Raw genomic sequence first — 25,198 nt, forward strand, 5'->3', positions numbered from 1 at the left:
AAACACTAAACACCGGACAAACATGTAACCTCCACACAGAACAACCTCAGAAACATCATGGATTTGAACCCATGACCTTCTTGCTGTGAAGCAGCAGTAATAAGCACAGACACGTGGTAGTTATTATCTGCATTATTATTATCATCATTATTATTATTATTATTATTATTATTATTATTATTATTATTATTATTATAAATGTAAACAGGTAGGATCTTTACCTTGCAATATAAAGCACCTTGAGGCAACTGTTGTTGTGATTTGGTGCTATATAAATAAAATAACACTGAACACAAAGTTTTTTCTTATTTGTTATTTTGGCTGCTGTAACAGCTTAACTGTGGATTTTCACAGGGTTAAAAAATACAATAAAATAAAAATAAAATCAGCCCAAACGATGCAACTTTTTACTTAAGAAAACGAACGTTTCTTTATTATAATGACAACAATAACCGAGACTGTGACAAACAAGAGGCCTCTATGTCTTATTTATTAATTATTACATTACTACCTGTGCCCCCCCTCCCCAGCATGTTTCTCACACAAGCTTTACAGCTCGATTAGTGGCGACCAATTAAACAGCCAGTCTTCTGTGATTGACGTGACCTCAGCCAATCAGAGGCCTTGTTTTGACCAGCTGGGTAGTACCGGGCTACTTTGCTTAAACTTCGGCGGCTTCAGAGACGAAGGTGAGTGTTTTATTTCTCCTGGCAGGTAAAAACGGCTCACATCGTCACATGTCGGAGTCCAGGTGAAGCTGCTTCCAGCTGACGGACACACAGCCTCCACCTGCCCGGCCGGGGCGGTTGGCTGACGCTACTTCCGAGTATCTGGAGTAGCTAGCAGTCCGCTAACCAGTGGGATTAAAGTATGCTGAATTTAATAGCTGTGAAACGAGCCGGCGGAGCCTCCACCTGAAGCTCACGGAGCTCGGTGTGTTTGTGGAGTTGCCGTCGGCGGTTATATGAAGTTCGCTGCATCGGTCAACCCGTTAGCGCCTCCGTTAGTTTCCTAACGGGGAAGCTAGCAGTTAAATAGACTGGATTTCACATGAGCTTCCGCTCAGTTTAAATCCTTGTTAACGTTTAACGTTGTTCTCGCGAGAGACGATGCAGAGTCACCAAAATCCCCTCGTAAAATCTGATATTTACCTTTTACCGAAAACCATTACTTGCTGAAATAAAACCCGAGGTACTTTTCAAAGCAGGAGACGTTGTTCTTCAATTCGGCATTCATTTAATCTGTATATAGTATTTTATTATTGGCTACTTGATGCTGATTCTTTCTGTAAATTGGGAGTTTAGTTTTGATTAAATAAAATCTGCACAGTCTGGATTCATGTTTCTCCCACGCTGTCCTAAAGAAAAGTGTCCAGTTTATACCGATTATCACAGTCAGTGCTGATACATTTATTTCCAGTGAATTACTCATTGATAACTTGTTAATGTGTGTGTCTCACTGCAGAGGACTCTCCACAATGCCTCAGACCAGCAAGTCGATGAGTGGTGCTGGTGCTGCTGCAGCATCTGTGCCAGACCAAGGTGAGCCTCCGCCCCCAGAGGACGCCAGGGCTCAGGTGGCTGCTGGAGACGGAGAGGAGGGAGCCACTGTAGATGACCAGGGAGACCCAGAGATCGTCAAATCACCCAGCGACCCAAAGAGATACAGGTGAGTGACACAAGCATTTATTCAACCCACGATGAGGGTTCAAATGCAACCAGAAAACTGCTGAGTCCAACTGGCAGTTTAACCCCACAGACCTCCATTTCAGGTGTTTGCTTCACAAGTGAACTCCTACCTGTGATTGGTTGAAACAAAAGTTTTCCAGCCAGTGAACTGTTAGAAATACTTTGTTCTGGCCCACCAGGCTGTTATTTGTCTAAGGTCCTCCTGAAGGTTCATTTTATTTTTCGTTTGAGAAAATTAGTGTTTGTTTCTGCATTTCTTTCAGGCTTTGCACTTTGTTCCTCTCAGTTTAGTCTGACGCCTCTCTGACAGGAAGGTCATCCAGTGTTTAAAGTTGTTACCTGAAATCCAGGTGTGACGTTACTTGAGCCTTCACTGTATGAACTCCTCTGCTTTCCCGCAGATACATCGAGCTGAGCAACGGCCTCCGAGCACTCCTCATTTCCGACTTCAGTGGGGCAGATGGGGAGGGAGGCGACGGAGAGTCCGCAGAGCAGGAGGAAGAGCAGGAAGAGGAGGGTGGGGAAGAAGATGAAGGGGACTCAGGTGAGGGCTCAGAGGAGGAAGAAGGGGACAGATCAGAGGAAGAGCAGGACAGCGACTTTGAAGAGCTGGAAGAGGAGAACCCAGTTCAGAAGAAGAAGAGCTCTGAGAAGCAGGTGGGTGTGTGGAGGATGGGTGATGAAGGCTCATCCACTTCCTCTGAGTGTCTCTGAACAAAAACAGTTTAACTGCGTCAGCTCTCTGTGACAGATCCACCAGCAGTGACCCTTGTGTGTTTTCAGGCTGCAGCAGCTCTGTGCATCGGCGTGGGAAGTTTCAGTGACCCTGATGAGCTGCCCGGCCTCGCACACTTCCTGGAGCACAGTGAGTGTGAACGTCATCGCAAACATCACCTGTGCTTGTCTTACAAGAGATCACCCATGGTTTTAATTAGAATAAAGCTTTATTAATGAGATGTGATGTGAAAGTCAATGAACAGTCATCATCAGGTGTCTGTTTCCAGCATCAAACCTACCCACCCAAATCTACCCACTTTCACGATGCGCTCACACCAAACACGAAGCAATGTTACACCTCGCCTCACTCACATGAATACAGCTGCGTTGGCCCTCACAGCCAATGGGACAAGGAGGAGTCCAGCCGACAGCTGGAATCGTTTTCAGAAGTGATCGCAAAGTCCTCACTTTCCTCCACGTGTTTTCATTGTTGAATCGTGCAGCTCCAGCTGCCCTCAAACAGCATCACTAAACCCCGCCTCACTGCCTCAGGAGAATCCTGATGACGCAGCACGAAGAGACTTTATTACAGACGCTGAAATATTTGAACAAATGCAAATGCAAACTCGCCTCTGTTAGCAGTGCCTGCTGTAAGTTAAGAGTAAATAACATGAATTTACTGAAATCACTGGAGAAACTTTAATATTAAAATGCTGCCAAAATATTAGAAACACCCCTTTTTCACTTGTATGAGCACTGCTGGAAAAAGAAGCTGTAAACGTGGTCAGCTCAGCCTGTGTGACTTCGATCCGAGCCTCCAAAAACTCATCAGGAAGTCCTCACTATAAGAAAATGATTTTCCCTTTGAGAAATTTTTAAAAAGCTAAAGACTTCCTGCTGCGGCACTGACTTTTTGAGTGGTATTTCCCACGTGAAATAATCCAGACGTCACAATGAGGAGCCTCACGTGACCACACAAACATCTGAACGTTAACACGTTAACCTGCTGGACCTACAGATGATTAGTTTAAACCCAGGAGCTTTGATTGCGAGATGTTGGCAACTTGTGATTGGCCAGCAGAGACATGATCTGACCGCTCTGTGCTTCTTCCTCCTCCCCCTTAGTGGTGTTCATGGGCAGTGAGAAATACCCGGCGGAGAACGGCTTCGACGCCTTCCTGAAGAAGCACGGCGGCAGTGACAACGCCTCCACAGACTGCGAGCGGACCATCTTCCAGTTCGATGTGCAGAGGAAGCACTTCAGAGACGCGCTCGACAGGTGAGCTCCTCGGGTTTCCTGTTACCTGCTGTTCGTGGGATCCGCTGTGAGCTTTCAGGCGTGTGAAGGCGGCGCCCTCGCTGCGAGCGGACGGAAGCTGTTTGGGCCATCTGGACCTCTGATGGGAGGTCAGCTGTTCACTGCAGACGCTGTGAGGTCACATTGTTCTGAGGCTGTTTTTAGAGCAGCGGACAGACGGACGGCTGAGGACACGAGCCCTCTGGAGGATGGAGAGGCTGTTATACCCACTGTTTCCCGACATGTAGATTTTTGAATTTGTGGTTCAGAAATATCAGAAACTGTTAAAAAGTTCCCACAGTCCTCTGTCTCTGTGTGTACACTGCCAAAAACAGCTCTACTTGAAATAAGCCAAATACTTTTAAATCTGACGAAATTGAATTGTTTTCAGAAGAAAAATCTGCCAGCAGCAGTTGCTTGGTTAGAATCCTTAAAACTAGCAAATGAATTTAACTGTTGTATGCCTTTAACAAGACGAAACTATCTAAAATTTATGCTTAAGAAAATTGGACTTGTTACAAGGAAGGAAAATCTTTACCTAAAATGAGCATTATGCTTTCTCGATCAAGCTGTTTTCAAGAATTATTTGCTTACTTTAAGATTTTACGCCTTAATTTAGATTTTCACATAAACAAAAAAACATTACCTTTTTTAAAATATTTTATTTTTGGCCTTTATTGATAGGGACAGTGAAGAATCGACCCATGTCCTCTGTTTGGAAGACATTTCCTCAACATTCAGGGACAAATGTTAACATTTAAAATAAGGAAGAGGGTCGCCGTTTACAAAAAAGGGGGAAAAGCAGCTTAACTGTTACTCTCCGGCCGCCTGGTCGTTTTAAAAATCACACACAGTTAGTGTCATGAGCTTAAACTGTCCTATAACACATTGATCTCTCCTGCCAGACAAACTGTTGGACACAATATTTAAACTACACATATTGTTGCCTTTCTCAGTCTCAGCACACCTGACACACCAGCTGTAGCCCTGATGTTCTGTCTGCGTTTCAGGTGGGCTCAGTTCTTCATCTGTCCTCTGATGATCGAGGACGCCGTCGACAGAGAGGTGGAGGCAGTCGACAGCGGTGAGTCCAAACATGTTTAAATATTAAAATCTGCCGCACGTTACGGCGCGGCCAGAGGCTCTCGCCGTCTTCTGCTCCCTCTATCTATATCTCCTTCTGTGATGTCACTTCCTGTCCCCTGATACTCAGAGTTTCAGCTGGCGAGGCCATCCGACTCCCACCGGAAGGAGATGCTGTTTGGGAGTCTGGCCAAACCGGGACACCCGATGGGCAAGTTCTGCTGGGGTGAGAACACACACACACACACACACACACACACACACACACACACACACACACACACAGGCTGACTCCACTGGCTTTGTTTGATGGTTCAATCCGATCTTTTCATGAAGGTGCCGTGACGATTAGTGATTCATCTTGTCCTCGACGAGGTTTTCTCTCTGACTGATGAGTTTGATGCATTTTTCAGTTGAATTTCTCAAGTTTTCTGAACTTCAGGTTGTTTTGTATTGATTTGAGCTGATCAGTGCTTCTGCTGAATGATGCCTGCTCTGTTTTCTTTGACATGTTCCCAAAGAAGATCTCAGAGATTACAATGTTCCTTTTGCAAAAATGTTTTAGGAGCCAAATTTTGCAGACTTTTCTCTCTCTTTGATTTTGTTGTTTTTGTTTGTTTTGTTTTTTTTTATTTTGCAAAACCCTGCATGTCATTCACAAAGTTGTGTGAAATTCTGTGAAAAAATAAGTGGACACAGAATTACCATCTGATTTATCAAACATGCCTCCCAGTTTTGTTCCAAGCTTCTTGTGTTAGTGAATCAGTAACACGTATTTAACAGATGTCTAAATCAGTGGGCTTGGGCTCATAGCCTGTAATCTGCGAGGTCTGTTTTCAGTTCTTTCGCTGCACCTCTTGCTGTATTGTGTTTCCTGCCCAGGCAGACCTACACACTTGTTGGTTGTGGACAGATTTTTGTGTTTAGCAGGTGTCGTTTTGTTCCCGTCAGGTAATGCTCAGACATTAAAGCACGAGCCTCGAGAGAAGCAGATCAACACCTACGAGCGGCTCAGGGACTTCTGGAGGAGATATTACTCAGCTCAGTACATGACGCTCGCCGTTCAGTCCAAAGGTAACAGTAGAACCGCCGCCATGCCGGTCTGTCACGTGTTTTTACTCCGAGTCTGTGGGCAGGACTTGTCATGCTGATGAGCTGTGTTCAGCCTTGCACCTGTTTATTCCTAATGTGTCACAGAAAGCAGCAAAAACACAAAGTGCCAACAGACTGGACTGAACGCTGTTTATTTATAGAGTAAAGTTCAGCTTTAAACTGAAACTGTGGATAGAAACGAGCTCTGTAACAGGTGGATCACAGTGTTTGTGTTCTTCAGAGACTCTGGACACACTGGAGGAGTGGGTGAGGGAGATCTTCATCAGGGTGCCCAACAAGTAAGACACACACACACACACACACACACACACACACACACACACACACACATTAAAGTGATGTCACATGTCTGCATCCAATTACATGTTGCCGTAGAAACCCTGAACTTTGTTCTGTGTAGAATTAATAAACAGTGATCATCAGAATCTTTAAATGAATAAATTCTTTCATCAGTGACACCTGTTGTTCAGCTTCTTACCTGATCTGTTCAAAGTGAAGAGGTTTGATATTTATTGATATTGATTAGTGGAGAGAGTGCTGATCAGATCAATCAGTAATGAAAATGACGTCAACGTGCCTGTGTTTGTTTCCAGCGGTGAACCTCGACCTGACTTCTCTCGCCTGCAGCAGCCGTTTGACACGCCGGCCTTTAACAGACTCTACAGAGGTGACTCATACTGATTATTGATTATTATGTCATGTTGTTGTTATTATTAGCAGCAATCCTTTGGTTATGAATATGGAGTATGAGCACCTGCTGCTTCCAGGTGTGTTTCCTGTCCCTGCTGTAGCACCTGGTTTATCACCTGTGGCTCAGCGACAGGTCGTCTTTAGTAAAGCTGAAAGAGGCAGAAATCTGAAAATTGTCCTAAATACCTCACAGTCAGGAGGAGACCCACTGCCTGATCAATACAGTTTATCAGAATCAACCTGTAACAGTAATGTCAATTTCTCGGGCCAATAACAACACTTCCCCTCTCTGACTGGCCAGTCTTCCATCACCTGACAGCAGAGTTACAGGAAGTGAAGCCATGGAGACATCCTGAAACTGATGTTGATGATGTTCAGTGAGAAATCGAGATTGATGAAGACTGCTTGTGTGTTGCAGTGGTGCCTGTGAGGAAGGTTCACGCTCTGACCATCAGCTGGGCCGTCCCACCGCAGGGGAAGCATTACAGGTGAGTAACTTTCTGACCTTTAACCCTTGACCGTTCAGCGTAGCTGGCTGGGATGTATCACAGGATGAAGAGCAGGAGTCTCAGTCAGCTCGCACTCAGATTTCATTGCGCAGCAATCACTGATCACTGTTTTGATCGTAACGCGCAGCCTGGCTATTGCACGCGGCTGTAGTCTAATGTCACAGTCACCATCAGTCAGACAAATCCTCAGTTTGAAGCTGTTTACTCTCCTGAAGGAATCTGAAAGTTTTCCTTGTGCAGCAGGAAATAGACCAATTCAGACGTGTTCTTAATCGGGAAATATTCAGCGTGTAGCAGAAAACACGATGACCACTCACTCACTTTGACATCACTGAACTGTTAACTGCTTTATCCTCACACCACCATCACGCAAAGCTTGCATGATGGAGCTGCGGGTTGAAGAGTATTGAACGTCCGGTCTGATGTTGTGTGTGTGACATGCGGCTCGGTCAGGCAATTCGTTCACAGCTGAGTGTGTGAACATGTTTGTTTGTGTTCCCGTGTCAGAGTGAAGCCTCTTCATTACATTTCCTGGCTCATCGGACATGAAGGGACCGGCAGCATCCTGTCACTGCTCAGGAAGAAGTGAGTCATGAAAACAGATGTGTGAACACAGGAAGACACTGCCCTGTTTGTGTGTTGTGTGTTTACAAGTGTGTGTGTGTGTGTGTGTGTGTGTGTGTGTGTGCATGTGTGCAGATGCTGGGCTCTGGCTCTGTTTGGAGGAAATAGCGAGACTGGCTTCGACCAGAACACCACCTACTCCATCTTCTCCATCTCCATTACTCTCACTGATCAGGGCTACCAGAACTTCTACCAGGTACACACACACACACACACATACATACATGTCGGGTATTCATATCTGAATATATCATAGTGTTTGCTGATGTTGAAGCTTTAGGTTTGGGGCCTCACTGTGCTGCTGTTCTCTCTGCAGGTCGTCCACTTTGTGTTCCAGTATCTGAAGATGCTGCAGACTCTGGGCCCCCAGCAGAGGTCAGGCTTACAAACTTAATTCCCATCTGAGCTGCAGATGTCCATAAACGATGTTTTCTAGGTCAAATCTGGTCGTCACCGTTTAAAAACAAATCCATTTAGGTCCATATGTGGTTGAAAGATCATAATCTTTGCAAGCTGTTCCAAAGGTGTGAATTTAGCCCAATTCCAGCTGTGACTTCCTGTTTTCCCTCTGAGCAGCTTCCTGTTGATTAGAGCTCTAACTGACATCTGATTGGCTGAGACGTAGAAGCTAAAATCAGTCACATTTGGTTGAAAAGTGAAGGTTCAGCAGATGTCTCCATCACACCATCCTGCTGAAAAGCAGATGTGTCTTTGTTGACAATGGATTTCTGTGTGATCACGCCACCACACACCGTCCACTCAGGCACGTTCAGCGTTACATCCAGCGCTACATCCAATCAGAACATCCCATCTGTAATGAAGAGCGGCATAATAGGATCGATTTATTGTTAGTTTTCTTCTGTAAAAGATGCTTAAACAGAACATCAGTAAAGGGACGAGTTCTTATCACACATTGAAGTCAGACGTTATGTAAGGAGGAGATATGGGACTCAGACAATTATTGATTAAAACATTGTGTTTGTTTGGTGTTCTGGTGGGAGGAGCCAGACACTTGTTGAGCCAAGAATGACGTCCAAGAAAAAAATCTTTTTAAGCATTAATCTGGGACAAAGTCACTGAGCTTTGAGATTATTTTATTTTATCTGCTTTTATTTCTTGTTCCTTGTCTGAATGAAATCCTCTGTTTTTGCTTTCTTTATTTTTCAGGATCTATGAGGAAATTCAGAAGATCGAAGCCAACGAGTTCCACTACCAGGAACAGGTAGAGGTATTGCACCACAGACACACAGTCAGGCTGAAGTGATGTGAGCTCAGGGAGGAGAGCAGATGCTGAAGGTAGACACTCAGAGGAGGAGGAGAACCTTCATGAGGGACAGCAGAGACAGAGTAGGACAGAAACAATAGAGTCAAGCATTGTGTAGCTCCTCATGATGTTTCCTGTGTTTTTCTGTGAGAACGTTGAATTTGATATGTTCCAAACACAGAGCAGAGCTTCACTCTTTACTGTCTTTCTCTGTGAAATGCTAACTTCTGATTGTGTCGGGCAGACGGATCCCATCGAGTTTGTGGAGAACATCTGCGAGAACATGCAGCTGTTTCCCAAACAGGACTTCCTGACCGGAGACCAGCTCATGTTCGAATATGACCCCCAGGTGAGCACCATCGTGATCCAGATCTTGATCCAGAATCAGTGCAGTAATCTGTCCTGTGCAGAGTTTACGCTCTCAGTGAACTGTTTGTGTTGTCAGGTGATCAACGCCGCTCTGTCCCTGCTGACACCTGACAGAGCGAACCTGCTGCTGCTGTCGCCTGAAAACGAAGGATGCTGCCCCCTCAAAGAGAAATGGTTCGGTACCTGCTACAGCATGGAGGGTACGACGCTTTAACCACAGCACAGTTACTCTGTTAGTCTGCGCCAAGCAGCGCGTAGCTAAAAGCTAACCCTGACCCTGAGGCAGGGGCAGGTCATCATGGTGGCAGGGCATGAAGCTCTTATTATTTTCATCACTTAACTCACACAGACCATTTTGATACATTACTATAGTAACATCAAACTTCACCTTGGAGAACATGGAGGTTACCGTGCGACTCAGAATGAAAACACTGACAGCCGTAAACCTGCAGGTCTGGGGTAAAACTACTGTTTAGTTTGTCAGCAAACAGTCCAACAAAATAACAACAAACGTTTGTGTGCATGAAGCTGCAAAATGTATTCTGTCGGCATTACTGATAGGTGCGATTTGAAATCATTTATGGAGTAATTGTCTGCTTTGAAACACAGTAAAGCTGTGGAGGCAACTTTGAGTCCTACCTGTTTGTGTGAATGTCTCAAATTTAAAATGTCTGCTTTCAATAATAATGATAATAATAATAATAAATGTACAGCATCCTGATAGCTTTTAAAATAATGAAAGTTTAAAAAAAGCCAGATCCATTGTAATTTAGACTAAATGCAAATCAGCTGTTCATGTTTTCATGTACAGCTGAACCAAACATGCTTGTTTTTTGGGCTGTGAGAGGAGGAACATGCAAACTGCATCCAGCACTCCTGTTTCTTCATCATAATAAAGATGACAGGACAAATCTGCCGTCAAACCTGCTTCTTTGTTCACAAATTTCTTCATCATCGCAGTTACTGCAAACTCTTCACAAGGTGGCAAAACAGGAAGTGACCGGACAAGCCAATCAGAATTAAGTGGTGTGAAGTTAGCGCAGAGTTTAAAGTTTCAGGGTGTCCTCAGCGGTGACGGTCTGACCATGTGACTGCTTCCTGTCTGTCGCTAAATGTGGGTGTGTTTGTTTTGTCTCATCAGATATCCCAGAGGAGTGGGCGGAGCGATGGGCCGGAGACTTCGAACTCAACCCTGAACTCCACCTGCCTGCTGAGAACAAATTCATTGGTCAGTGTGAACACATTTGGCAGCTTCAGATGATGAAGAGCACGTCAAGCTGATTCAGGATCAGCTGAAGGCTGAAAGGTTCTTCTTCTCAGACTCTTACAGCAGAGCCGGGAACAAGTTTCCAGCCTTCGGCTGAAGGAGTCAGGAGTTTAGATCTGAAATCAGTCAGGATTTAAGAATTTAAATAACAAAAAAAAGCATTTCTACATCCTGTAACATCACGCTGTGACTTCTGTTTGATGCTTTCAGCTGTACTTCAGTACGTTTCAGTGTTTCGGTCATCACAGCAACATTACTGACAACCAATAAACTCGATCTTCTGGGTTTTTTGTCATTTCTGCAGCAACGGATTTCACCTTGAAAACGTCAGACTGTCCGGACACAGAGTATCCTGTGAGGATTGTGAACAGCGAGCGCGGCTGTCTGTGGTACAAGAAGGACAACAAGTTCAAGATCCCCAAAGGTGAGCTGGGCCGGCCAGGTCTGCTGATGGAGCTGAACCAGAAAAGGGAGACCAAAGTTTGGACCAACCAACAATTCAGAACCAAATGCTTCCAACTTTATTTACAGTCTGTGTCTGACAGTGAGCGAGTGCAGCAGAGTTAGAGGAGAGTTAATGTGCTAGTCTGACCTCTGCTGAGTCTGCAGCATCTTCAGGCACTGAGCACAAAGATGACGACCTGCAGAGTAAAAACGTTCAGTCAGTGTTTCAGTCCAATTTTAATCCATAAATAAGATTTATACTGGTTTAATCAGACAGACCAGTTTAAACTATCCACCTGAAACCAGCTCAGGCATTAAAGCTCGGTTTTATCAGGATGTGCCTGATGGGAAGCAGGTGGAACAGCTGCATCTTGTGGACACTTGATGACATTACACTTTATCCAAATAAGAGTGATGTGGTGTGATGTCAACTCAATTAAAAACTGTATTTATACCTACAGCTACACAGAACACGAATCAGCAAGACGATAACAGCTGGAAACAGTCAGCTGAATCAGAATCTGTTTGTATAAAAAAATCACTGATGTGTTTTTATTTCAGCCTACATTCGCTTCCACCTGATCTCCCCGATGATCCAGAAGAGCCCGGAGAAGTAAGAGCCACCGACACACCTGAACATATTAGCCCCGCCTGCAGTGCAGCACAGTGTTACCTGGAATCAGTGACTGAAACAAACATAACTTCCTGTGCTACATAGTCAGCATTTGTTAAATTTGAGCGGCACAGAAGGCGAGTGGGCTGAGCCTCACTAAAGTCTCTAAATCTGTCGATGCAGTCACTGAGTTATGAACGAAGAGGTTAGCAGAGCGTGGCGATCACAGCTCAGAGTGAGAGTTGTGCTCGGTCTGACGTGGTTCAAATGGACACGTAAAGAATTCAGATATTAAACTAGCAGTTCATTCACATTCTGAGAGATGATCACAACGATGATCACGATGATGAAGGTAACTCTCTCTCCTCCTCCTCAGCCTGGTTCTCTTTGACCTCTTTGTGAACATCCTGGCTCATAACCTGGCAGAGCCGGCCTACGAGGCCGACGTGGCTCAGCTGGAGTACAAACTGGTGGCCGGAGAGCACGGACTGATGATCCGGCTGAAAGGCTTCAACCACAAACTGCCTGTGAGGACACACACAGACACTCAGACACACACACACATTTGGTATGAAGGTTATTCCTGCTCTGCATGAAGCTGCAGAGTCAGCACTTGCAGCTCTGACAGTCTCCGTCTCTGCTTTTATCTTCTTTATTCTGAAAACCAAAGATTGCAGGAAGTGTCCTGCAGATGAGCAGGTACTTATTTAGGCATTTATACTAAATCATTATCTAAATTAACTTAAACTTCAATCATCACCAGTCACATGTGATAAACTACTGAAGGGTTGCCCCATAAAATAAATCCTTTGTGTCACTGAATTCTCACAAACTTCAGGAACTGTGAGTGCTGGTCTCTCTGATAATTCAACTCAATTTTATTTATACAGCGCCTAATCACAACAACAGTCGCCTCAACACGTTCTATATTGTAGTATAGAGACCTACAATAACACGGAGAAAAAATAATCTCCAAAAGATAAAAGTCTCTACAAAACACATGGGTGAGTGCTCTATGCAGGTCTCATCAGCTTTTTTGTTGTGAAGGTTTGAATTTTGCTGAGAGTAGTTCGATGTTACTTGACTGTTAGTTAAAAGATGAAAGCACACAATAATGAAGTTGGTTTGATATCTGCGAGTCGGAGTGTTAAACATCATTTCAGCTGCTTTGTTTGCCTTCCAGCTGCTGCTGCAGCTGATCGTGGATCAGCTGGCAGACTTCAGCACCGAGCCGAGCGTCTTCACCATGTTCTCAGAGCAGCTGAAGAAGACCTATTTCAATATCCTCATCAAGCCGGACAGGCTGGGCAAGTACGTCCACGCAGGCCTTTTCAGTTCAGTATCTAGAGGAGCCGGGGGTTGAACCTTCTGAGGCACAGCTGCTCCTGAACCAGTTCTGTTCTGTTTTAACAGTAAATCGTGTCACATTTTAATAAGCTAATCAGAAACTTTACCATCAAATAAACGATTCCCAATGATTTCCGTCAAGCTGTGTTCATGTTCTCTGCCTCGTGCTCAGTCTGAGCATGCTCACTGATGTCAGTATGCGGGCTACATTTCTGAGGGTTTGATCAGTATTGGCTCCCAAACTGAGCGTTTCCTCTGAGGAGAGAGACTCTGTCTACAGCGGAGCTGTAGGTGGATGTGATCAGTGTGGTGTTTCCTCTGCAGAGACATCCGTCTGCTGATCCTTGAGCACTGCCGCTGGTCCGTCATCCAGAAGTATCGCGCAGTCTCAAAAGGTCTCACTGTCGACGACCTCATGACCTTCGTCAGAGGGCTGAAGGCGGAGCTTTATGCTGAGGGGCTGGTGCAGGGAAACTTCACTAGTGCGGTAAGACACACACACACACACACACACACACACACACACACACAGACTTGTTTTCATATAGTGAGGACATCTAATTGACATAATACTTTCCCTAGCCGCTAGGGGTGCAACGGATCAAAAATCTCACGGTTCGGATCGGATCACGGTTTTAAAGTCACGGATCGGATCAATTTTCGGATCAGCAAAAATAGAAAAAAAAAGACAAAAATTCTACTCGCCGCTTTACTTATTTAAGTATTTTTGCCTATTAAAAACATTCAACTGAAGACTCATTCCACGCACCTATATAAAAACAAATTAAGGTGCAATATGGACATTATGGACCATGCTGGGCAGCCTCTGCATCATCTGCACATGGCCATAAACAACCAGAGGAGTCTGTTCAGTGACAGGTTGCTTCTCCCAAAGTCAAGGACCAGCAGACTTAAAAAGTCCTTTGTCCCACATGCCATCAAACTGTTTAACTACTCGCTGGAGGGAAACGGGACAGAGGAGGGGGAACAAGTAAGCTGTAGTGCCTTTTCACTGTGCAATAGTTTTTGTTAATATCCAACGGTGCAATAGACTCACAATACTTGAAATGTGCCGTTCCCTTGTATCCTTATTCCTATTTATTCTATTTATCCCTTTTGTATACTCTGTATTTATATATGTGTAAACATTGTATATTTCTGCTCACATTCTGCAACTTCTGTGGGTGCTGTGCTACTGGAAACTGAATTTCCCGGAGGAACCCACCCGAGAAATAAATAAAGTTTCATCTAATCTAATGTAATCTATAGGGCAGTGCAGGGCTTTGTATCTACCTCTCCGCTGTGATATAACGGGCGGTCACGGTCACGTGGCTTTCCGTTGCCCTGGAGCTCCACCCATTTGTAGTTGGAGCAACAGAAGATGCCTGGGACAGTTCAGCCATAACTTTAAACTTCTCCTGCTCATACATGCTTGGAACGATCTTGTCACTGAAGTGGACGCGCAACGACATATCATAGCGTGGCTCAAGCACGTTCATCACAGTTTAAACCTTGTTTTGCACAACAGACGACGGCCTCCCGTCTGCAGCTAAACACCCCATTAGCTTTTAGCTTTAGCCCGGTCGGACTGGGCAGCAAAGGGCTGCTTAAATGCCGCAAACTCCTCTGCTCCGCTACTTGGACCGCTAGCGCTACCGCTTGACAGACTGACGACGCGCACCATACACATACTTTTTTTTCTTTTTCGAATCTTCGGATCACGTGCGTACCGAACCGTGGAGTGGGATCGGTTCGGATTTCGGATAAACCGTGATCCGTTGCACCCCTACTAGCCGCTTACCCTAACCATGAAAAATGAATGACTAATCCTCAGCCTAAACCTAAATTTAACCATAATCTAACTGTAACTCTGACACTAAAACCACATTTGGAGTCTCAAAAATGCCTTCAAACTCATGGGGAAGGGCATTTTGTCCTCAAAAGGGCTGTTGGTCCCCACAAGTATAGTAGCATTCCAATTTTTGGTCCTCACAAGTATGTATAAACATGGTTCACATAGACACACATGCACACAGAGCAGAGGTTAAAGGTAAAGTCTGTCAGTGTGTATCCTGGGACCGAGTTCCTCCTGAACAATATGCATCATAACAGATAAAACCTCCACAGCAGCGCTGCTATACAAGAAGAAGAAACAGGAAGTACAGAAAATGCTGTTTTCTCTAGGAAGTTTAATTTTTTTAAACTCTAGATTCTCTGCTTCTCTAAGTCCTGATTGTGTCTTCAACCGCAACAGGTTACAAAGATCGAGGTGTTTTGAAATGACACCGATGTGGAAATCAGAATCAAGTAGAAGAATATTTAGTCCAGGCTGAAGGTCTGATCTCACTGATGATGTAATTTCCTCCCACAGGAGTCCAAAGAGTTTCTGCGCTACTTCACTGAGTGAGTATCTGCTGCTGTTCATCAGCTCACAGAGACATCTTCAGTCCTCTGAAGGACGTCAGCGAGGTTTTACAGATTCAGGGAAGAGTTCAGCTTTCTGCTCTGATGTCACACCAACCTGTGTGCAGGAAGCTGCAGTTCCGGCCGCTGCCTGCAGAGGTCCCCGTGCTGTTCCGGGTGGTGGAGCTGCCGCTGAAACATCATCTCTGCAAAGTGAAATCTCTCAACAAAGGAGACGCCAACTCTGAGGTCACCGTCTACTACCAGGTAAAAAACAAAAAACACAACACCACAGAACTGCTGATTCCTGCTTTGTCCAATAGGGGGCACTCTCAAGCTCGTCCAGAATGAACAAAACTGTAAATTTCATGATGTTCATCCTGGTTTTGATAGAAGAGCTCAAGACAACAGATATAATTCTACTTTTTATATTTTTGTGGTTTCTATTTCAGTAAAATGCCTTAGTGCGAGTATCGGGGACATCACAGCGCCACGAGTTGCTTTACAGCATCCTCTATTTTAATTTGGGGCATGAAGCCAGCAGCGGTTTCCTGATAGTATCACCTTCAATCACAACCAGCTGCTTCCTGCTGGGCTTTAATTCTGTGTGTGTGTGTGTGTGTGTGTGTGTGTGTGTGTGTGTGTGTGTGTGTGTGTGTGTGTGTGTGTGTGTGTGTGTGTGTGTGTGTGTGTGTGTGTGTGTGTGTGTGTGTGTGTGTGTGTGTGTGTGTGTTGCAGTCCGGGCTGAAGAAGCTCAGAGAGCACGCTCTCATGGAGCTGATGGTGGTGAGTGTCGCCTCAAACACTGAACACAAGTTTAACATTTAGAAGCAAACTGAATAAATCCAGATCGTTCAGGTTCACAAAGTTCTGTGACTCCGCCCATGAGAACCTGTACCCGATGTAAAGATGGACGATCACCCCTCTAAGGTCGTCTCCCTGTGCACCTGCTCTGACCACTCACCCTGTGATTTGACCTCAAACACGTTCACAGAGCAAACACGAGCCTCTGCTCTGGTGAGGAAGGGGCAGTCAGCACAGGACTAACAGGAAGATATTTAAAAGGTTCAGAGGAGACTGCCTTCAAGGAAAGATCGTCCAGGTTTAAACAAGTGGGGTTTTTAAATCTGGGTGAAGTCATGAAGCTTATAGATCACACCTCATACACATTCATTTTATCAAGCTAAAGCCTGTTCACTGGTACGTATTCTGACTGAAACTACAGGAAGTGACCTTGTTACAGCTTCCTGTTTGAAGTTTATGTGTGTGTGTTCACAGATGCACATGGAGGAGCCCTGCTTCGACTTCCTGAGGACGAAGGAGACACTGGGGTGAGTGTTCCTCTGGTTAACTGTCACGCTGATTCAACCCACAGCATCATCATGTTGAAAAAGCAGGTTTCATAAAACAGGTTTCCATAGCAACACAGTCACTGATAATGAGAATCTCCATCAGTGAACAACTCTCCACCCTGAGCCAACTTGAAAGGAGATCCCACCTTAATGTCAGCTGAATAAAATCAGAAACCTTTAATAACAAACGATCACTTGTTCATATCTGTGTCACACAGACTGGAGTCTGAGCTGCTTTTACATTCAAAGAAACAGCAGGGGGCGCTAAAACACCAAACTCACCACATCATCACTGAGTTTTTAACTTGCTGACCTCTGACTTTCTGACTTCCAGGTACCAGGTGTACCCCACCTGCAGGAACACGTCGGGTGTGCTTGGATTCTCCGTCACCGTGGAAACTCAAGCCACAAAATTCAGGTGAGGATACCTGTGTGAATTTAGCTGAGGTTTTCAGGTGAGCCAGTTTAAAGCTTCTTTTCGTCTTCCTCACAGCTCCGAGTTCGTCGAGGCAAAGATCGAGGAGTTCCTGGTGAGTTTTGGTGAGCGTTTGTCGGGTCTGAGCGACGAGGCCTTTGGGACTCAGGTGACGGCGCTCATCAAGCTGAAGGAGTGCGAGGACGCACACCTGGGGGAGGAGGTGGACCGCAACTGGTTCGAGGTGGTCACACAGCAGTACGTCTTTGACCGGCTCAACAAGGAGGTGACACTCATGTTACTACATTTGCATGTTACTTTACCAACATCCACCCATCCATCCACCTAGTCTCTTTTCTGTTTATGTAATTCAGGGTTGCAGTGGAGGTGGAGCCTATCCCAGCTAAGTTGAGATGGATGAATGTGAATCTTACCAGAAGTCATGCTATGAAGTGTTCTCTCAGCATGTTCTACAGGCAGGCTCAGGTTTAACCAAACCAGCCAGTGACCATGCCAGTGCTGGTGAATGGTCTACCGACCACTCACTCTTACAGCTGGGATGGGCTCCTCCTTCCCTGAAATTCTGAACTGGATAAGTGGTAAAGAAAATGGATGGATGGATCTATTGCGAGTTTGTCCCGGGAATTTGATGCTAAGAGGCTGTGTTGCTGGTCCTGGTCCCAGTTGATGACCGACTGTGGTTTGCGTTGCAGATTGAGGTTCTGAAGACGTTCACCCAACAGGAGCTGGTCTCCTGGTTCCTGGAGCACAGAAACAGCAGCAGCAGGAAGCTCAGCGTGCATGTGAGTAAACAGGAAGCAGTATTTCTCTCTGAGCTGCGTTTGTAAGGAACGAGCTGTTTCAGTAAAGTTGAGTTGTTAAAGTCACACTCTTTATTTTCCTTCCTGTTCCTGTCTGCACTCAGGTGGTCGGCTTCGGTGGGGAGGAAGGTGATCAGAGCGCCGCCTGCAGCCCAGATTCTGCTACCTCGTCCTCGGCCTATGGTGAAGTGAGCGAGCTGACATTTGTGCCGACCTCGTCGCCATCTCTTCAAGACGCCACGCTCATCACCGACATCAGAGCTTTCACCTCCTCCCTCCCCCTCCACCCCTACCACAAAATCATCAACTAGGCTCCACCCCCTACAAGTGAAACACCTACTGATTGGTCATGTTTCTGCTGTGTCCTCTTCCTCTCTGTGATTGGTTACAACAGTGCTACATTCACTTCTTGTGGGAACTAATATGCTCTGAGAATCAGATTTCAGGTCAGTTTTGGACAAAGAGTCCAGAAAAACTACAATCATGGCACCTTCATGGGTCCGATGAAATTCCCCTCCTTGTAGCTTTCAACTGTGAAATAATGATTTTTCCCACAAGACATGAATGCAGCGTGATGACTCAGGGCTGTGGTATCAATAAAGTCATTATTTTACTTGTAAACACACACGTGTTCTTCCTGTTATGCTCACTCCATGCTTCAGTTTGTCCTTCAGTAATAAAACATTTAAAGACATTTCATATTTCATCTCCAACTTCTTGTTTTCATTTGGAAAAAAATCAGAAATAAAGCAGACAAAAAAGGCAATCATTGACCTCCATTAATATCACTGACTATTAAAAACTATAATAAATCCTCAGATTTTTGGAATCCTGCAGTTTAGAAATTGGAATAACCACTAATAAAAATAACTCTTAGCTAGAATATGAGCTTAAATGAGTGGGAGTACATGCAGTGTTAAGCTTAACACATGCCTGGATAACATGAAAGGACACACAGGAGAACTGTTTCTTCTTTCTCGCCTTTTTATTATTAGTTGTTATACTTGTTATTAGTATTAGTTATTTAGTTAGTCTGATAACCTTTTTAAAAAGGCACACATATGCAACAATCTCATTACTTAAGTTTACTATTAATATAATTAGACAATGGACTCAGCCTAACCACCTCAGAGGGTCACAGCTCCATTCCAATGCAGTGGACTAAATGTCCTTGAGCAGCACAAACACTTTTCTAACCAGTCAGACACGAATTTGCATTGCGTTTTTTCCAAGGACCAAAAGAATCACAGAAACTAAATGAGAAGCTAATTCAATAGCTTCGTCTTGATGCATTCTCAATAGCTCATCCAGCCTGGGAAAAGTAATAGAATTTAAAACGAGGGGTGGAATCACCATTTTCAATGTCTGAAAAGATTATTAATCCTATTCTTAATTTGATTTTCTTAGCCGATTATTTATCTCTCTTTAAAAATTTAATAAAAACATTTTGAAAAGCTGTTTTTGTTTTCATTTTAAATTTAAAAGTATGTTTTAAGATTATGTTTTATTGAGTTTCATGTTTTTCCTGTAAATCCTCCATCTTTTTGATTTGAAGTATTCATTACTAGTTATATTTTTTTTGCGTGTTTATTACTTTTTAAAAACATGATAAACAACCTGAATACGTATAAGCAAATATTTATGCAAAATCCATTATATATAATCGAATCAAATGGAAAGTCTCTTTTTAAAAATTGTTTTATGAGTGTTTTGTTTTATGATCTTTTAATTTTATGCACATTGCATTAAGCAAAAATTAAATTAGCTGCAGCTGTCTTTGACTTGAAGAAATTCTTTAACATTTAAACTTATTTTCTGCGTATTCCAGCATAAATTAAAATAATGTTTTGTGTTTACACTCACTCTTTCAAATAGATGCAAGTAAAACACTTGCAAAATAAATAAAATCAAAGATTCAGCGGCACTGAGTCCTGTCGCTCTTAAATCTGTTTTCACCTGTTTAGCAGGAGTGGAGCAGGCGGAGGTTTGCCCGTTGCCGCAGCGGTCATGTCAATGGGAGGATCTGAGGGTTTCTCTGTCAATTTCACATTCCCGTGGCAAGGTTCCTCAGTGCTTGCTCAGATTTGAAGTTTAATTTTTCGTTGTAACAAGAAGTTTTCTTCCCAAGCAGAGTGTACAGCGGACGCTAATGTTTCTGTCACTTTTAAAGGACAAAAACTTAAAGTAATATAAGCACTTCCACGCTTTAAACGCTACATGGTCGTACTCTCTCCTGCACTCCATATTATCCATTGTTGATCTACACCAATGACTGTAGAAGAGATCAAATGATCAATGTGCTCATTTTGTACTGTTTATAAGGTTGGGGAAACCTGCAGTCAGCTGAGAGTGAAGAGGTCACTTGGATGATGACGAAACGTTTCTCCCACTGAAAACGCTACGTCCAGATGAACAGAATCAACTATCTGTGAAACAACAGAGAGCCTTAACTGAACTACTAAAAGCATTTTAGACAGTTTGCTAAAACTGAGCAAGCTGACAGACCAGCAGTTTTTTGTTTGTTTGTTTTTTGTGGTGATTTGCACATGCTCATTGTGGATAAACTACTGATGGGAAATCAGCATGTCAGCTGCTGGCTCTGCTTTCACTGCTCTGAGATCAGTTATGATTTGCCCTTTGTGTGGAGACAGCTAGCACTAGCATATAAACAAGCTTCAGTGATTTTTAATTGTAACAAATGAGCAGTGTTGCCAACTTAGCGACTTTGTCGCTATATTTAGCGAGTTTTCAGACCCCCTAGCGACTTTTTTTCTTAAAAAAGTCGCTAAAAAAAGACGTGAAAGCGCGTATCGCTTTTACTCTCAACAAGCAGCGGGTGCTGTAACACAGTCAGTTCTTCTTTTACTCTTTTACTCTTATGCTGTTTTGTGGATCACAAGGTTTAAAACTACTTATAAACACACACACACAAAGTAACTCCACCAGAGTGCCTATTTCGGATCACTTTTGCCGGTCCAAGCCCGGGTAAAGGAGCAGGGTTGGAATTGTGACATTAAAAAAACCAATAATTGCTAAAAAAAATTTAATTTGTAGTTCTAAATAAACTCTAAATGCATTTAGGACGTTTTTTACTCACTTTATGTCTCTTCCACAATGTTATTTCTCTCTCCAACAACATAGGTTACAATTATATTAGCATGACCAATTATGCAAATTAGGTGATGACGTCATTTAGCGACTTCTAGCGACTTTTAGGACAGCCAATAGCGATTTTCCTTACTGAGGAGTTGGCAACACTGCAAATGAGTTTCTGCTTGCTTATTACCTCGACCAACATGTGTGATGTAGACAACATGGGGGGGTGGAAAAGTTGTTATATAACTCATTTAGTACATTAGCAGGAAAGCTGGCAATGATGGAGAAGGGACGGCAGCTCTGAACATGTCTGGTCTAATAAACAGGCAAGCTGACCAGTGCAGGTTTACCAGCACTTTCATATTAGCATCTCTGAGAATGTCTGAATGCAGTATGTTTAACTGCTGTGCTGGCACGCTACTTGCGTGTATATATTTGTGTTTGTTTAATTGATTTTATGAGAAAATTACATTTGAAAAAAAGTCACACAAAAAGAAAAACTAAGACTGACATCGTGTTTGAGAGTAGTGTAAGTTAGATTACTAAGTATACTTTGAGGAATACAGCTACTTGAAGTTGTGGTGGCGCGAATGAGGGATAACCGGGGACGGTAACTAAGATGTTGACAACGCCACCTGGGGGAGGCAGTTACACCCCAGGAAAGATTGTAAGTGTAACACTGGCTACCAAAGCCCACAGACTCATTAACAGCAGAGGTGAGACAGATGAATTTTACAAATCAAAATTTATTAAAAAGCATAGAATTGTAAAATCAGAAAGGCACCTAAGGTAGCAGGGTTGAGACGGCAAGATAGTTCATTAAAACACTTTATTAACAACCGATGATTAAAATGACCGGACTCCCTACCACAATGCTATCCTAGAGAGAGATCGATCGATCGACCTACCTACCTACCTACCGTGGAGACCGGCCACTTGAGGCAACCTACAGAGAGCAGTGCCCAAGGGTGCCACCAATTACTCACCCGTGTAATTTCACTGCAGACCTCACTGTCACTCACACTGAACTCTAAATGGTGCGATCTACCTATGCCCGGTGTGTACACTCGCATGCATCGGGGGAGGGGATTCCACCTCACGTGCCTAGCCCCTCAACAACCGGCCGCACCTCCACTAAAGCAATAAAACATTAAACACGTTAGTAAAGGAGATCTACATAAAACAAATACACCCCAAATTACTGTTCATTATAAAAGCATCACATAACAAACAAAACAGCATAAGACAAGACAGCAGCAGTATAGCACAATCCTGCAACAAAAGAGGGAAACAGTCGTCAAGGTCCACCCTACTATATGCTACATTATGATAAACGCAAGAGTCTCACTTACCACTCTCTAAAGGGCAATACTAAAATGAGTAGCTTTCGAGAGATCTGCAGTGCTTAGCTGCCTAATGCTCTCAGCCACCTTGGATGGATAAGACTGCCAAATGCCTCCGTCTGGTAGTGAAGCGCAGCTGTTTCTTATAAGCCCGCTGGGAAGGTGTGGATGTTAGTGGTGCATTCGTGGACATCACGTAAAATCCTACCCCAGAATGTACTTCACTACAAAGTCAAAAGATCAGCAAGCGTAGATGGCGTTTCAGAAAAAAGGACCCAAATGGAAATACAGGACTGGTCATAGGAAAAAGGCGAGCCGTGTATTTAGGTTGGATGAAGAAAAGACAGATGATAATACATAAATACCCAGTGAGTTCAAGCACTGAGTTAAATGTACATACGACCTGTTTAAAACACGTGTATGAGCTCAAACATTTAGTAAAACAAAACTGAACAACACACCTTATGCATGAACCAAAAAATAAAAAGCAATAGAAAAACTGGACACATGGATGAACACAACACAATGATCCCTGAGTGACTGTTCCACAAGTATTTCGTCTTTCCTTTGAAGTTTGCAAGACAGCAGTTAAAAATTCTTTAAAGAAAAATGAGTTCAATTCTACATGACCAGTGATGTTGTAGACAAGCGAATAAGGAATTGCAATAATAAGAAATAAAAGCATCTTTAGGAAGAAAAACAAAAACTATACTTTTAAATTTTTTTTTACCTTATTTTAAGGGTCAGATAACCAAGTAGTTAAAATAGCATGATTTCATAATCACAATAGTACACCAGTGCTATGGTAAAGTTCTGTGGGTGATCTGCTTTTGGTAGTAAACGGTAAGAGAGACAGATGTTTTAAACAGGGCTGAAGGATGGGTACGCTATGACAGATTTTCTCTGTTTCTGACAATGGAGCTCACTAAATCCTGTGCACAGGTATTGCAGCAGTGATGTAAGCACCACAGGCATAGATACACATGCACAAATAGAAAACACAGGGGCAGAGATTAAACACCAAATACATCTGAATGTAAGTAGGACAGCTTGAAGTGCAGTCATTGTTTTCAGTTCGTTACCATGGCCGAGGTAATTAACACACATGCATATGAGCTACTTCAATTAGGATTTTAAATGGCAGTTATCACAGGTGATTATGCACTAAAATGTTTGGTCGTATGAGTATAACATGTTATTGATTATAGTATTTTGGTTTTCCAATATATAAGTAATTGTCAGTGACATTTATATTAATCAGGCTGAACTTTAATCATACTTTAGATCAGCCTGTTTTACTTATTGTTTCATTTGTGTTTTGGTTTGGGAAGTTGTTTCTTTACTGATCTTTTCCTCTCTTCTGTTATTAGACTTGAGATATGACTGCTCTATGTTGTTGCTGTTCACGCCAGTCAATTCTATAAAACATGCTGTGTAAGTAAATACAACAACAGATTGGTCTGCATTTCTTAAAAGATTATATCCCACAAACTTAGTTTAGAGGGTCCACACTGTCTACACTGTATATAGTGAAGTCTGCAAGTTTTTGAACAGGGAAATTTGCAGATCATCAGAATGAAAAATTATTGGCCATGTTTGCATAGGCCTTTTAAAAAAAATATGTTTTCATGACATTATTGTGTGTCGGTGGTCAGGGCTATCCAGACTGATAAGTGGGACATTGAGTGTCACCTTTCCAGTGGGGAGGGAGCCTGAGATTGTCTAAATTGAGGTCTGTTCTATAGCAAATGCAGAGAAAATGTTTTAAGAAAGCAAATAAGTTGGTTTTCTAAAGAATATGATTGTTTGCTTGTGGACCACCAGGAGAGATGAGTCCTCTGTCACAGATTGTGCCAGTGAGGATGGTCGCCTGCACTTTTAAGGCCATTACATCTCTAATCCACATCCACTGCCAATGCATTTAAGGGTAGTCGGGACAATGTTAAAGACTTTCTTCTGCACTTGCATTTGGAACACCTAAATCCATGACAGTCATTCAGGCAGTAATGCCTGGAGTGGAACCAAGCAATCCTTAAAATATTACAACATACCAAGCTTCTGTGTTTGAACGCAAAACAAATGTGTTGTTTGATCTAGAGCAGGGGCGATTCTAGGATCAGAGCTTTGGGGGTGCTGAGCACACTTTTAATGTGTATGTATAATACAATACAGATACATAAAAAATACACTCCAAAAATAGAGTCCTTGAAATGTACAAATGTACAAAATATTGATAAAAAATATATAAAAATGGAGGCAACTTTCCCTATGGTACAATGTATACAATGTATGAAAAGATCTTTACTGCAGATACTACTATGGCTCTGCAGATTTTTTCTTTTATTTTAACCTATTTCGCCTCACCTGATGGTTGGTAAATCTGTCTATCACTTTTTGGTGGTCAACTCTCTCAAGCAGTTTAACAGTTTCTGTTTTGCCTGTCACTATTCCCTGTCTGTTTTCTTACCTGGTTCTTCCTGACCTTGTACTTTCTCCTCACGTTCCCCTCTTTCCTCTCTCCCTCTTTGGACTGACAATCATACACAAATAGATTGTATTCAATTAGATGAAAAATTACATTAATATGAAAAAAATACTATTAAGATCACTAACAAAAAGTCCTCTCTCAGTGTACTTTCAACCAAAAGGCAAATAACCAAACCACATGAACATCTAATAAAAGATATAAATATTGAAACACCGATCCAACATTATCCTTTATTGATGGATCATTTGTTCTTAC

At 43.2% G+C, this 25,198-nt stretch overlaps 1 protein-coding gene across 2 annotated transcripts; it reads left to right on the forward strand.

The window, feature by feature from the left end:
* The first annotated feature begins 548 nt into the window (after window positions 1-548).
* On the forward strand, window positions 549-18,710 carry nrd1b (nardilysin b (N-arginine dibasic convertase)). Of its 2 annotated transcripts, none has more exons than XM_039607215.1 (31): window positions 549-689; window positions 1,465-1,668; window positions 2,090-2,345; window positions 2,472-2,553; window positions 3,531-3,684; window positions 4,713-4,786; window positions 4,916-5,011; window positions 5,737-5,859; window positions 6,119-6,176; window positions 6,492-6,565; window positions 7,007-7,076; window positions 7,605-7,682; window positions 7,797-7,917; window positions 8,038-8,096; window positions 8,889-8,949; window positions 9,230-9,334; window positions 9,431-9,554; window positions 10,496-10,582; window positions 10,926-11,045; window positions 11,627-11,678; window positions 12,055-12,205; window positions 12,862-12,989; window positions 13,350-13,512; window positions 15,397-15,428; window positions 15,557-15,695; window positions 16,167-16,214; window positions 16,707-16,759; window positions 17,115-17,198; window positions 17,274-17,481; window positions 17,909-17,998; window positions 18,121-18,710. In XM_039607215.1, the coding sequence occupies exons 2-31, from the start codon at window positions 1,478-1,480 to the stop codon at window positions 18,325-18,327; spliced, it is 3,288 nt and encodes a 1,095-aa protein (XP_039463149.1). In that variant the 5' UTR covers window positions 549-689; window positions 1,465-1,477; the 3' UTR covers window positions 18,328-18,710. The 2 variants fall into 2 exon arrangements, with proteins under 2 accessions (XP_039463149.1, XP_039463150.1); XM_039607216.1 differs by having other exon boundaries at window positions 8,889-8,943.
* The last annotated feature ends 6,488 nt before the right edge of the window (window positions 18,711-25,198 follow it).

Source organism: Oreochromis aureus, linkage group 23, assembly GCF_013358895.1.
Source record: "Oreochromis aureus strain Israel breed Guangdong linkage group 23, ZZ_aureus, whole genome shotgun sequence".
Lineage (NCBI taxonomy): Eukaryota > Metazoa > Chordata > Actinopteri > Cichliformes > Cichlidae > Oreochromis > Oreochromis aureus.

Coding starts and splice junctions, on each gene's coding strand:
- nrd1b (XM_039607215.1), top strand. CDS start 1,478: ATGCCTCAGACCAGCAAGTCGATGAGTGGTGCTGGTGCTGCTGCAGCA. Junction 4,787..4,915: donor GGTGGAGGCAGTCGACAGCG/GTGAGTCCAAAC, acceptor CCTGATACTCAG/AGTTTCAGCTGGCGAGGCCA. Junction 6,566..7,006: donor CTTTAACAGACTCTACAGAG/GTGACTCATACT, acceptor TGTGTGTTGCAG/TGGTGCCTGTGAGGAAGGTT.